Raw genomic sequence first — 13,686 nt, forward strand, 5'->3', positions numbered from 1 at the left:
GAAGGGTTTATAATGTCTGCACTGATTTTAACACAGTGTTTAGAAGAAGAAAGAAGCTGTCTCTTCTCTGGCTTTAGGAACAAGGACATCGCATCGAGAGAGGATGTGTGAAAGAGCCCCTGCTGTGCACAGCCCAACCAAGACTGGGACGCTCTCACTCTGTGCTGCCACCGTGCCAGGGTAGTGCGCAGGGTGCACTCTGGCTTTGTGGCTGTCTCACAGAGCGTGTGCTCTTGAAGGGCAGCATTCTCTTTTGGATTCTGAATCCCTCAGACTTAACACAGTGCCTAACATACAGCTGATGCTCAGCACACATTTACGGATCCAAATGGGGCCAAACCTGGGCTATTTCCACCACTTGGCATCACCCAGCCAGAAGGCAAACCTGTGGCTACCACCCCTCCTGGGAATGTGACCAAGTGGGGTTGATGCCAGCTCTGCCTCCCATGGGCTGTGGGTCTGATCAAGCCACTTCAGGTCTCTGAGCCTTACCTTGCCCACTTATAAAATGTGATTAGAATCTCTATTTCATAAGCTTATTATTTATTAAAAGAGTTGTTTCCTGTTGGCTAAAAGAATGCCAAGTGCCCAGCACATGACAACATCCAAGAAAGGTCAGTTCTCCTTTTTTTCCCATTACAATTGTATTTTGGAGAGTAGGTGCTGTGCCCAGAAGGACATGGGTCCTCACCCCATCTTCCTTCCCTTTCACTTACCTTCATGCCAAAGGTAAATATGGTAACAACGATTTTGAAGATCAGCGCCAAGGCCAGCTGCCACATGGCCGTATAAACCCCGACCCCGGCCGGCCGGTCTGGAATGTCATCCACAGGCCGGGTCATGTTGGGGTCGTTGATGTAGTCACAGAGCTGGGAGGACTCAAGGGCCCCACAGTCATTGAACAGCTCAGAAATCAGCTCGCTGGTGCTCTGGCGTGTGTAGGGATTGGGGTAGGCGATGATGGCAGTGATGGCGGTCACCACAATGACCTCCAGCACCGGGTACTTCCCCAGCCTGGTGGTCTTGCGCCTCCTGCACCAGGCAATGTTGCAGCGGATGAAGAGGGTTCCCCACAGGCCCCCGAAGACTCCAAGCAGGATGAAGGGGAAGAGTTCAGCCATGTACCAGGGCGTGTGATATTCCACGTAAAAGAGAACAAGGCGGCTATTCCCAAAGGGATTGATGGATCGCAGTGTAAAGGCCGCCACCAGGGCCGCAAAAAATGACCTCCACAAGGTCTTCAAGGGAAAGTAGTAACTGACCTGGGACAAACAAGTAGACAATTAGAGGCTGGCCAAAGAGCTACTCAGAGGCCAGTCCCTTGGGTCACCAACCACCTACTAACGCTTGGCATGAAAGACACATTCTAAGACCAAGTGTGGCCACACTGACTCCTTCAGCCTGGGTTTAATATGACCAAGATGCACCAACAAAGATATTTAAAGGAATCTATGCCTAGAAAGTAGAATAGATACTAATCAAGGTAGGTTTGAGCTATGTTTTTAAGAGGAATAAAAATATGTAATCATAATTCTGTTCATGGCACAGACTCTTCTAAAACCAAATAAACCTCTGGATTTGATTCTACAGACAACAGAATACATCAGGGGTTTCAAAACTCTGGCCCGCAGGTCAACACCAGCCCAGCAAATGTATTTTTACAGCATGATGAGTTAAGAATGTTTTGTGGTTTTTTTTACATTTTTAAATGGTTGGAAAAGGAAAAAAATTCTTTTGACTTGAAATATTCAAAAGAAGAACAATATTTTGTGACATGTAAAAACTATATAAAATTCAAGTTTCAGTGTCCATAAGGAAAGTTCTTTGGGAACACAGGCCATGCCTACTCGTGTCCATGTTGTCCATGGCTCCTTTCACACACTACAATGGTAGAGTTGAGTGGTTGCAACAGAAATTATATGGCCCGCAGGACCTAAAACATTTACTACCTGGCCCTTTAGAAAATGTTTGCCAACCACTAGAATAATCCACCTGGGTTACCAAAACCAAAGTACTTAATTAAGTTGGTTATGATAAAGAGAAGGGATACTGGAAATCTTCCCCAAAAGGTATATTGGCAATTTTTAAAACAATACTTGAAAACAGATATAGCTTGGCATGGTGGCCCAGACCTGTAGTCCCAGCAACTCAGAAGGCTGAGGCAGGAGGAGTGCTTGAAGCCAGGAGTTTGAGACCAGCCTGGGCAATACAGCAAGACCCCATCTCAAAAACAAAACAACGAAAAAAAAAAGAAAACAGATCTCTAACAGTGGAAATTGGGCTCTTTAACTAACCACAAGAATCTTATTCGATACTTCTTTGACTCTAATCCTCAAAGGGCAGGAGATGAAGACTTACTGCTATGCCAACCACCCACATGTTCCCTCAGCTGCCCATTCTCACCTCTTCGAGACTGAAAAGCACACCCCCGATCGGCGCACCAAAGGCAACAGAGACTCCAGCAGCAGCTGCAGCTGACAGCACCTACAAGGCAAATAGTTCTGGGTAAGCTCCAAGGCCTTCCATGAAAATGAACATATGCCAGAATGTGCAGGTGACATGGGAGAAGGGGGCTTTGGGACGAAAGCTCCACCGCGCATGGAAGCTGAGCCAGCTCACCTCGCGCCTCTTGCCCTCGTTCTTGCTGTACTTGGAGAAAAGGCTGCTGAAGAAGTTGCCGCAGCAACAGGCCACGTGCACCAGCGGCCCTTCCTTCCCAAGGCTCAGGCCAGAGGACACTACCAGCACCAGGGTGACCGTCTTGATTAGCAGAGTCCACTTCCCCAGGTAGCCCCTGATGATAAAGCCACTCAAAATAGTCTTTATCTGAAACAGGATGGAGAATGAGAGGGAATGAACTGCTTCCATCCATGGCTAGGAAAATAGCTGCAATTCATGAGAGGCATGTTAAAAGTTTAGATTCACTAAATCGCATGGAAGAAAGGACATTTTCACTTTTTAATTAATCTGTAATTTTATATTATATTAACAGAATTTTTATTAATATGTAACTTTATATTATATTAACAGAAACATTAAAAATTTAAGGCATGGTAAAAAAAAAAGGGATACTTAGAGTACCAAATGATCATAAAGAGGATTGAAATCATTAAAACATTATCAAGGTCTCATTTTATTTATGGCATTTTAGCCTGTTCACGTTACCCTTTGTTGTATTGAGAAGAGACATATACCTATTGATCTTAACTGCTAACTCTTAACTCTTGAAAGATATCCAAGACAAAGAGATGGAGAGCTGGCCAGCTATGTGACAAAGCACAGAGAATGAAGGAGTGAAGAATAAGCCACCCCAAAATATGCCACTGTGGCAAACTATTTTGAGTTAAGGTCATTTGAAAAACAGCAGGTGCAAGAATATCACTCTGACCTTCATTGTTTCCTAAAGGCAGATGAAATTCCCACATGAAAGACACATTTCCTATACTAGAAAGAAAGTATCATTCTTATCAAGGAGGGGAAGTTGAGGCCAAGGGAAATCTGTACAAACAAATGTTGTTAGACTAACCTTATCTTCCTGACCACTCCTCCGCCCAACTAAGTGCCCCAGCCCAAGCCCCTGGGCCTTCTCACACTTGCACAGCTTGCTCCTCTTTGTCCGATTCAGTATATAAATGTTCAACTCCAACTGCTCTTCAGGCCTCCATTTCCTAATTAGGGCTCCAATGTCATGTAAAACTTGCATTAGATAAGTTTATATGTTTTCCTCCTTTTGATCTGTCTTATGTCAATTTAATTCTCAGGCCCAGCCAAAACCCCTAAAAGGGTAGACGTCATATTTTGCCTCCCCTACAACAGTGAAATGTCACTTGAACCTTCAGTCAGAAGTTGGCAAACTATGGCCCAAGGGCCCAATCTGACCCACTGCCTATTTTTATATGAAACACAAGCTAAGAATGGCTTTAACAGAGTTTGTTTTGTTTTGTTTAAGTAACACATATAAAAGACTACTAGTCTTTTGGTGAGAATAGTTGCCCTATTTTGCCTCTTGGGCCCTGAGACCTAAAATATTCACTCTCTCTCCTTTATAGGGAAAGTTTGCTGACGCCTGCTGGAGGCAAATAAGTAGGCGTTTACTGTCCAGTTCTTTCAACATTTCTGTATGTTTGAAAATATACTTACTGCAATATTAGAAAATGAAGAAGATGCTCAACTTTCTAATAATACACCTTAGAGGGGTATAAAGATGTTTGAATCCATGACAACCCCTTCTCTTCTGTCAAATCCTCCCCTGGTGTATTGAAGAGAACTTTGATTATAGGGAGAGTTGTCTTGCTCCATTTTCAGACCTGCTGCACTTTGTAAATGCCAAATAATGGATTTCTTCCTAAAGGTGCCCTTGAGTCTTTGCCTAATGCTTTTAGAATTCAACTGGGTGCCAATCTCACTGACTAACTAACTTCATATACTGAGGTCCTCTCCCCCAAAATGGTGTTCTTTTAGATATAGAAGCATCACTAATGGCTAAATAACTTTTCTACCTCCAACCACTTCCACAATTGGCTACAATGGAATGAATGCTCACTGCTGAGCTAGCAACTTACAAGCCTGTAATCATAGATTCATTAGACACCAAGTGAGTCAGTCAATGAAATTCATGGTCAATTTCTCTTTTCATTATGTATATATTACATAATGGGACAACGGTATTTCTTGTCAATGTAATTGTATAACTTGAAAATGCCTCCTTATGCTCTTCCAAGTGATCAATTTCCCAAATAGCTACTACAGTCCTCCACAACCTTTGTGCTCATCAGAATCACCTACAGAATTAGGAAAGCTTTCAGACTGGCTATCCCCTCAGAGATTTGATGTAATTGGTCTGAGGCACATCCAAGGTATAAGGATTTTTACAGCCTCCCCAGGTAAGTCTAAAATGCAGCTCAGGTGGAGGGCAGCCACTGCTCCATTCCTGGAAAGAGTATTATAGGTAATCCTAATTTCTTAAAAGAGTATTTAAGGGACAGCCCTGAAATACTCTTTGTTCATTCACCGACACCTTCTACTGAGCATCATGTTACCTTGGGCAATGTGGGGAGGGTCATGAAGTCAATAATTCAAGTGTATGTTGAGGGGAGGGCACATGTGTGTGATCCCAGAGGACTCAATGGGCTCCTTCCTACTGAATATGCACGAGGTCTCCTAGCTATACAGTCAGATGGTTTTTCTTGAACTAGCCTTTAACTAGTGGCAGACAAACTAGCTGTGGTTAAATCTATCCTTAACTAGTGATATTAATAGTTGGCCTAATTGAGCCTGTGCTCTGGGATTTCAGATCCCTTTATTTAAGGGATGTTTTATTATGCCTGCCACAATCCTGCCCTTTTGTGTTGCCTCGAATAAAATTATCTATAATTTTTTGTCAGTTAGTTAATGTGGATTTGGACCCCAGGGTACAGTTTAAAAGCGTAATACCATTTAGAAAATTACAAGCATCTAAATTACCTGAGCCTTTGCCAGCCATGACATGTGGTGAACTGAACAATGTAATAGGTATTTTGTAATTCTCTAAAATGATTTATAAAATTCTCATGATCAAATTAGGGACTAAAAAAGGCAAATTCATTCCCAGTAGATGCCAAAATCCAATCACTCGCTTTAATCTGAATTCACAGAGACTGAAGTGAGCAGGGCTTTAACAAGATATATTACAGTGGATTTGTGACTTGCTGATGGTAGCCTGAAAACAAGAACGCTTTCTGGTAAATAAATATTTACAAAAGTGTTCATGTTTTGTAATGAACTGGAACATCAACACAGAGTAAGTTCGAATAAGATACGATTTCTTATATAGCAGACAGTGGGTCTACTGATAAAACAAACAGAAGTATAAAGAGGACACCCTTACCCAGTTCTCTCTAAATTCCTAAGCCCAACAAACTATGAGTATTCTCTTTTATTTATTTTATTTTATTTATTTTTGAGATGGTCTCACTCTGTTGCCCCAGCTAGAATGCAGTAGTATCATCATAGCTCACTGCAACCTCAAACTCCTGGGCTCAAGCGATCCTCCTGCCTCAGCCTCCTGAGTAGCTGGGACTACAGGCTCGCACCATGATGCCCGGCTAATTTTTCTATTTTTAGTAGAGATGGGGTCTCACTCTTGTTCAGGCTGGTCTTGGACTCCTGACCCCAAGTGATCCTCCTGCCCTGGCCTCCCAGAGTGCTAGGATTATAGGCGTGAGCCTCTTTGCCCAGCCAGGGTATTCTCTTTTAAATGTGATTTATAGAACTTACATGGAGCATTTACTACACGGAAAAACAAAATTTCTCCAGATTTACATTTTTAAAAATATTTCCAAAGGAATTTTCATTCTAAGTAATCAAAATATTTTGGAAGCAAATGTTAGGGAGGATGAGAAATTTTTAAAAATGTACGTAAGCGCACTGTATTCACAGTCTGTCCTCACACGGCGCACCTATAGCAGTTTGTAGCGGATCGCCTCAAACACTGATAAATCTGTCTTCTAAATAGTTCAGTCAGTGTCTTTGCTAGAATGAAGGAGAACAGCTTCATGTCCCAATTGAAGTTGGTTTATATATTTATTAATACTTAGTTGGGTTTTGACTGGGAGGAGGTTCTTTTTATCTATGAATTATTCATTTACATTTACTTTTTACTCTGCTCCTTTCCTCCAAGAACTGGGGTAGGTACTATATCCTTAGGTTAAGAATTTTGAGCTCTACTATAATAATAGCAATAACTCTGCTACTGTTGAGTCATAATAAGCAAACTTAATTATAAAGCCTCTATTTGGTTCCTGATATATTAAAAGATTGTTATGAACTGTTTCATAGTGAAATGAATCTATGACATACTTACATATGGTTAAAAGCATATTAATAAAGGAAGTACCCATGTGCCCACTACCAAGCTTAAGAAATAGAAGAGTGGCTGCCTTTGAAAGCCCTGTGCTTGCCTCCCCAATGGGACCTTCCTCCTTCCCCTCACCACTTCCAATCATTTCTTTGCCTTTCTTTATGTACAGTTTTTGCACATATGCTGTTTCATTTTGGCTGTTTATGGACTTTATATCAATAGAATCATACTTTCTGTATTTTTCTGCAACTTTTTTCACTTGGCATCACATTTTTAGTTTCATCCATGTCAATGTGTCCCTTGTACTTTTGTCACATAACAAATGCTCAACTCACTATTTTATTCCTTTGAGATCAGTTGCCACCAATAAAGATGCCCACTTTAGGCATGAGCAGGGCTGTGCTCAAGCTGGCGCAGGCAGACAAATGCCACTGCCCGCAGACCTGAGTAGAGTGGCTCTCAAGCTGGCTCGGGCTAACAATCACTGCTGCTTACAGAACTAAGTGGGGCATTCACTCTCTCTGCAATGCAGGGACCACCAGTGACAACCACAGGGGAATGGTGAGGCAGGAGACACAGGAGAGCAACAGTGTTAAATGCTCACAGTGCATCTGCCCATCTCGGGCCATGTGAATCCTCCAGAGCAGAACGCAAGTGCACCATCCAAGGACCTCTCCTTCTTCGCCCTAAGTAGGAGAGTTCCCAGTAGAGGAGAACAAGTGCACTACAAGTTTATCTATCTTGAGCTGAGAGAAGAGATTTCAGATGAGAAGGAACCAGAATAAGAACTCTGGCAACATTAAAAAACAAGCTGTTTCAACACTTCCAAAGGATCACAATACATCTCCAGCGATGGACCACAACCTAAAAGAAATTGTTGAAATGTCAGAGATGGGATTCAGAATATGGATGGAAAATAAGATGAATGGGATTGAAGAGAAAGTTGAAAACCAACACAAAGAAGCCAAAAGAATGTTTCAGGACATGAATTAAAAAAATGAAAAACTGGCCGGGCGCGGTGGCTCACGCCTGTAATCCTAGCACTCTGGGAGGCCGAGGTGGGCGGATCGTTTGAGCTCAGGAGTTCGAGACCAGCCTGAGCAAGAGCGAGACCCCATCTCTACTAAAAAAATAGAAAGCAATGATATGGACAGCTAAAAATATATACATAGAAAAAATTAGCCGGGCATGGTGGTGCATGCCTGTAGTCCCAGCTACTCGGGAGGCTGAGACAGGAGGATCGCTTGAGCTCAGGAGTTTGAGGTTGCTGTGAGCTAGGCTGACGCCACGGCACTCATTCTAGCCTGGGCAACAGAGTGAGACTCTGTCTCAAAAAAAAAAAAAAGAAAGAAAAACTAACTAAAGAGATAGGCAACATAAAAGATATAACAGAACTTAAAGAAATAAAAGAGTCATTTGGGGAATTTCAAAATATAGCAGAAAGCTTCAAAAACAGGCTAGACCAAACAGAAGAAAGAATTTCAGAGCTTGAAGACAAGGCTTTCAAACTAACCCAGCCAATCAAATATATAGACAAAAGAATATAGAAGAATGAACAATCACTCAGAGAAGTATAGGACTATGCAAAGTGGGCCAATATAAGAATTGTAGGTATCCCTAAGGGAGAAGAAGATAAATCAAAAAACGTGAAAAACCTATTTAAGGGAATTATTGAGGAAAACTTCCCTGGTATCGCCAAAGATTCAGATATCCAGATACAAGATCGTCATCGAACACCAGGAAGATTCATAGCAAGTAGGACATCTCCAAGACACATAGTCATCAACCTGGCCAAAGTCAAAATGAAGGAGAAAATTCTACAAGCTTCAATACAAAAACAACAAGTAATCTACAAAGGAAAATCCATGAGGTTAAGAGCGGACTTCTCAGCAAAGACATTACAAGCCAGAAGGGACTGGGGCCCCATTTTCGGTCTTCTTAAACAGAACAATTGGCAGCCAAGAATTTTGTATCCTGCAAAACTGAGTTTCATAAATGATGGAGAAATAAAAACTTTTCCACACAAGCAAACATGAAGGGAATTTGTCACTACTAGACCTGCCCTACAGGAAATACTCAGAACTGCATTATACATAGAACAGCAAAATAGATACCCACCAGTGTAAAACCACCCAGAAGTTAAAGCTCACAACTCTAATAAAACAATAGCATAAGAGGAAAACAAAACAATAGGTATTATCCAGCATGATGAACAGAACACTGTTCCACACATCTATACTAACACTGAACATGAACAGTCTAAATGTCCCACTTAAAACACACATACTAGCTGAATGGATGAAAAAACATCTACCCAAATATACGCTGTCTACAAGAAACACATCTAACTCACAAGGACTCGTATAGACTCAAGATAATGGGAGGGGAAAATATTCCACATAAATGAAAACAAAAAGTGAGCAGGTGTAACCATTCTCATATCAAATAAAATAAACTTTAAATCAACAGTGTTAAAAAACCCACAAAGATGGTCATTTTATAATGGTAAAGGGAGAAATTCAACAAGAAGACATGACAATCCTAAATATATATGTACAAAGCACAGGAGCTCCCAGATTCATAAAGCAAATTCTACTATAATTTAGCAAAGAAATAAATACTAGGTTTATAATTGCCAGAGACTTCACTCCAGTGACAGAACTGGACAGATTATTGAAACAGAAAATCAAGAAAGAAACACTGGACTTAAATAGGACTCTAGAACAAATGGACCTAACAGACATTTACAAAACATTTTACCCCCAAACTACTAAATATACATTATTCTCATCGGCACCTGGGACAGTTTCCAAGATTGATCATATCTTAGGTCACAAAACAAGTCTCGACAAACTCAAAAAAATAAAAATCATACCATGTACCTTACCTTCTCAGACCACATGGAATAAAACCAAAAATCAATTCTAAGAGAAACACTAAAATCAATACAAAGTGATGGAAATTAATCAACCTGCTGCTGAATGATCCTTGGGTCAATGATGAAAGTAAAATGGAAATCAAAAGATTTCTCAAACTGAATGACAAGGGAGGCACAAGCTTTCAAAATTTATGGGATACAGCAAAAACAGTCCTAAGGGGAAAGTTCATAGCCTTAAATGCCTACATCAAAAAGACAGGAAGATCACAAATTAACGACCTAATGTCACATCTCAAGGAACCAGAAAAAGAAGAGCAAACCAAACCCAAAACTAGCAAAGAAAAGAAATAACAAAGCTCAGAGCAAAACTAAATAAAATGGAGACCAAAAAATGAAACAAAAAGTTGGTTCTTTGAGAAGATAAACAAAATCAATAGACCACTAGCCAGATTAACCAGAAATAGAAGAAAAAGGACTCAAATAAGGTCAACCAGAAATGAAAAAGGAGACATTACAACTGATACCACAGAAATACAAAATACCTCCCATGAATACTACCAAAACCCCTATGCACACAAACTAGAAAACGTGGAGGAAATGGATAAATTCCCAGAGACACATAATCTCCCAAGCTTGGATCAGGAAGAAATAGAAATCTTAAACAAACCAATAACAAGCAGTGAGATTAAAGCAGTAATAAAAAAATCTCCCAACAAAGAAAAGCCCAGACCACATGGATTCGCAGTTGAATTCCAGCAGACCTACAAAGAAGAACTGGTACCTATCCTACAGAAATTATTTTATGACATTAAGAAGGAGGGAATCCTCCCTAATTCATTCTAGGAAGCCAGTATCACCTTGATACCAAAACTAGGAAAAGACACAACAAAAAAAGAAAACTACAGACCAATATCCCTTATGAACATACATGCAAAAATCCTCAACAAAATACTAGCAAACCAAATTCAACAGCACATCAAAAAGAAAATTCACTATGATCAAGTGGGTTTCATGTGGGTTTCATCCCAGGAATGCAAGGATGGCTTAACATATGCAAATCTATAAACATGATTCACCACATAAACTGAAGCAAAAACAAAGACCATATGCTCATGGAGTATGGAGATTCCTCAAAGAAATAAATGTAGACTTACCATTTGATCTAGCAATCCCACTACTGGGTATCTACCCAAAGGAAAAGTCAAAAAGAACCTGCACTCAAATGTTGATGTAACACAATTTACCACTGCAAAGTTGTGGAATCAACCGAAGTGTCCATCAATTCATGGGTGGACAAAGAAAATGTGGTGTGTGTATATATACATACACATATACACACTATGGAGTACTACTCAGCTATAAAAAGGAATGAAATAATGTCTTTTGTAGCAACTTGGATGGAACTGGAGACCATTATTCTAAGTGAAGTATCTCGAGAATGGAAAATAAACAAACACCACATGTACTCTCTAATAAGTGGGAGCTAAACAATGGGCACACATGAGCACAAGGAGATGTAAAGGACATTGGAAACCAAGAAAGTAGGAAGGTGGGAGGGGGCGAGGGGTAAAAACTTACCTATTGGGCACAGTGAACACTATTCTGGTGATGGGCACACTAAAAGTCCCAACTGAGGCCTTATACAAGGTATCCGTGTAACAAAAACATTTGAACTCCCTTAATATTTCAAAATTAAAAAAAAAAGATGCCTGCTTTAGATAACGACAATGTCCAGGCAGCCCCTCAAAGACAGAGCTCATATCTGAGCTCCCTGTCTGTTATAAGGTCACGAGCTGAGTGCATCTCCAGAAGGGGAAGATGGGACTGCCAGGCATACCTCTTATTGCTGCTATTTTCCACCGATTGCCCATTGGCCATCTCCTTATTTTGGAAATGCTCGAGTCAGAGATGCCTACTGTTGGGCAACGGGATTGTAAACTGAAACGCCAATGATGGTCTGTTCTTTTCATTGTCCAGGGAGCCTTAGGCTTTAGATAGCAAATAAAATAGCCAGCTCTGCTATAACACTTGGTTTGAAAACACATATTTGTCCCAATGCCATTTCACACATTAGGGAGGAATTTGAGCATAACACAAATTTTGTGTCTGCGTATATACATTTCCTCCAGGAGAAATACTAGGTAAATGCATAAAACTGCACCCAGCTAAACCAAGTCATGAAGGAAAAGAAAAAACATACACATGCACGTCTTGAACACCTACTAGTTCACATATGCACCAGGCCTCTCCATGCCTGCTGTCACAGCTTCCCCTTGATTTCAGACAGCCCTCCTTCTACCCCTTCATAATAACACAAAAGCTGCAGCACTGCCGACATCCACTGCCAAGCAAACTTCAAGTTCTTTTCAAGAAATGACACACTCATTGTGGTATTTATATGCTTCTTAGCCATTGAACATGTGTAAAACTGTGCTACTGTTTTTATTAGGTTTCTATCTTTTACATATGCGCCCTTGATGAAGTTTTTTCGCATTGTGCCTCTAACTCATTTTCCCCTTAAGGTCCTGTGGTTTTTATTGTGCAATTCTGTGTGACATGGTGACTTTTAGGAATGCATGTCGCATTTTGGCAGAACTGGCTGCACTGAGAAAACAAAATGGTAATAATAGCTTGTTTTTCAGGTTCCTGGAGCAATATGTTAGCATAAACCATCAAAACTTCAGCATATTTTAAGACTTCTTTTTTCTCTCTTTCCTGCAACAAGCCCATGTTGAATTTTGCCTTTGACCATCCTTCAATTACTCTTTCCATGAACTGCCTGGTCCACCGTCAGGGTTGAAGGGCATCCCCATAGGGTGTGCATCTATTGCCATAACCAGCCCGCAACTGTATCTTCAAACTTGCTAGCTCACTGCCTATGGGCGTTGCTGAAGCAGCAACCTGAAGGAGAACTGAACCGGATTAGGGTGATAATATCAGAACTTTAAAATCACTTTTGGCTAAAATTTTTACTGTCTGGGCTTTTTGGGAATTAGCTCAATTATCGTTCTTCTGCCCTCCAGATCCTCCTAGGTCTCAAGCCTGGTCTCTGGCATTCCCCTTGATCAATGAGGTGACTTGCCTCATACTTTGGTTACATTAAAGTGCTGAAAACTATAAGAATTCTAAATGCACAAGGGTACATGCACAGTGCATGCACTGAAGGTGGAATTAAGTTTTTTAAAGATTGCTATTACCTTGTCACCAGAAGAGCAAGACATGGCAAGGGAGTTTAATCCTCAGCAAACTTTCTCAGCAACAAACCTCCACTACTGTCTTTTTTCACATGACATCACAGATGCACTTATGAGTGAGTACAGTGCCACATTTATGTGGGTGGTTAATGAACTCTGATTCCACAGGCTTTAAGAGTTATGCCTGGTTTACAAAGATAAGGCTTTAATCATCTGAGAAGCAATAGAGCAGAAATCTCGAGTATTGAGTATAAATAAATCCTGAAGTCAGACCACTGGGTTCAACTCACAACTTACCAGCTTGGTTACTTCAGGCAAGTTACTTACCCTCTCTGCACTTTAGCTTCCTCAACTATCAAATGAAGAATAATAGCATCTGCCTCGTAGTCTTACTGCAAGGAGTAAGAGTTAATACATGTAAAATACTTGGAACCGTGCTTAGCACAACAGTGCCACAGAAGTATCTGCTATTCTTACCATTGGCACAAAAGAACCCAACCACGACTCACCTCTGGTATACCAGAGCCACAGGCATATGGCGCAAATACGCGCACCAGGGAGACGGCCAAAAATGCAAACAGCAGCGCCCACAGGATGTACATTAAGTAATTCAGAATGTAAGCACTGGCACCCTAAACAACAGACACAAAACAAGAAAGGAAACATTAGCCATAGCAGAACTGAGCAATGTACCCAACCCTACCACCTCTGTCGTGACAACAAAAGCTTTGACGGTACTGGGGAGGTTTGGTCCCCATCCTATGTAAACAAAAAGG

The 13,686-nt window shown here is 41.0% G+C and overlaps 1 protein-coding gene across 8 annotated transcripts in view; it reads right to left on the bottom strand.

The window, feature by feature from the left end:
• Positions 1-13,686, bottom strand: part of CLCN4 (chloride voltage-gated channel 4) — a 100,900-nt gene that overhangs the window by 46,359 nt on the left and 40,855 nt on the right. For all 8 annotated transcript variants that reach the window (XM_069463894.1, XM_069463899.1, XM_069463900.1 and 5 more), the window contains 4 exons: positions 13,420-13,542; positions 2,620-2,826; positions 2,404-2,484; positions 717-1,262 (listed from right to left, as the gene is read on the bottom strand). In XM_069463894.1, the coding sequence (XP_069319995.1) occupies positions 717-1,262; positions 2,404-2,484; positions 2,620-2,826; positions 13,420-13,542 (957 nt within the window). The remainder of the gene's footprint in view (positions 1-716; positions 1,263-2,403; positions 2,485-2,619; positions 2,827-13,419; positions 13,543-13,686) is intronic.

The sequence above is a fragment of the Eulemur rufifrons genome, chromosome 30, assembly GCF_041146395.1.
Source record: "Eulemur rufifrons isolate Redbay chromosome 30, OSU_ERuf_1, whole genome shotgun sequence".
In the NCBI taxonomy this organism is placed as follows: domain Eukaryota; kingdom Metazoa; phylum Chordata; class Mammalia; order Primates; family Lemuridae; genus Eulemur; species Eulemur rufifrons.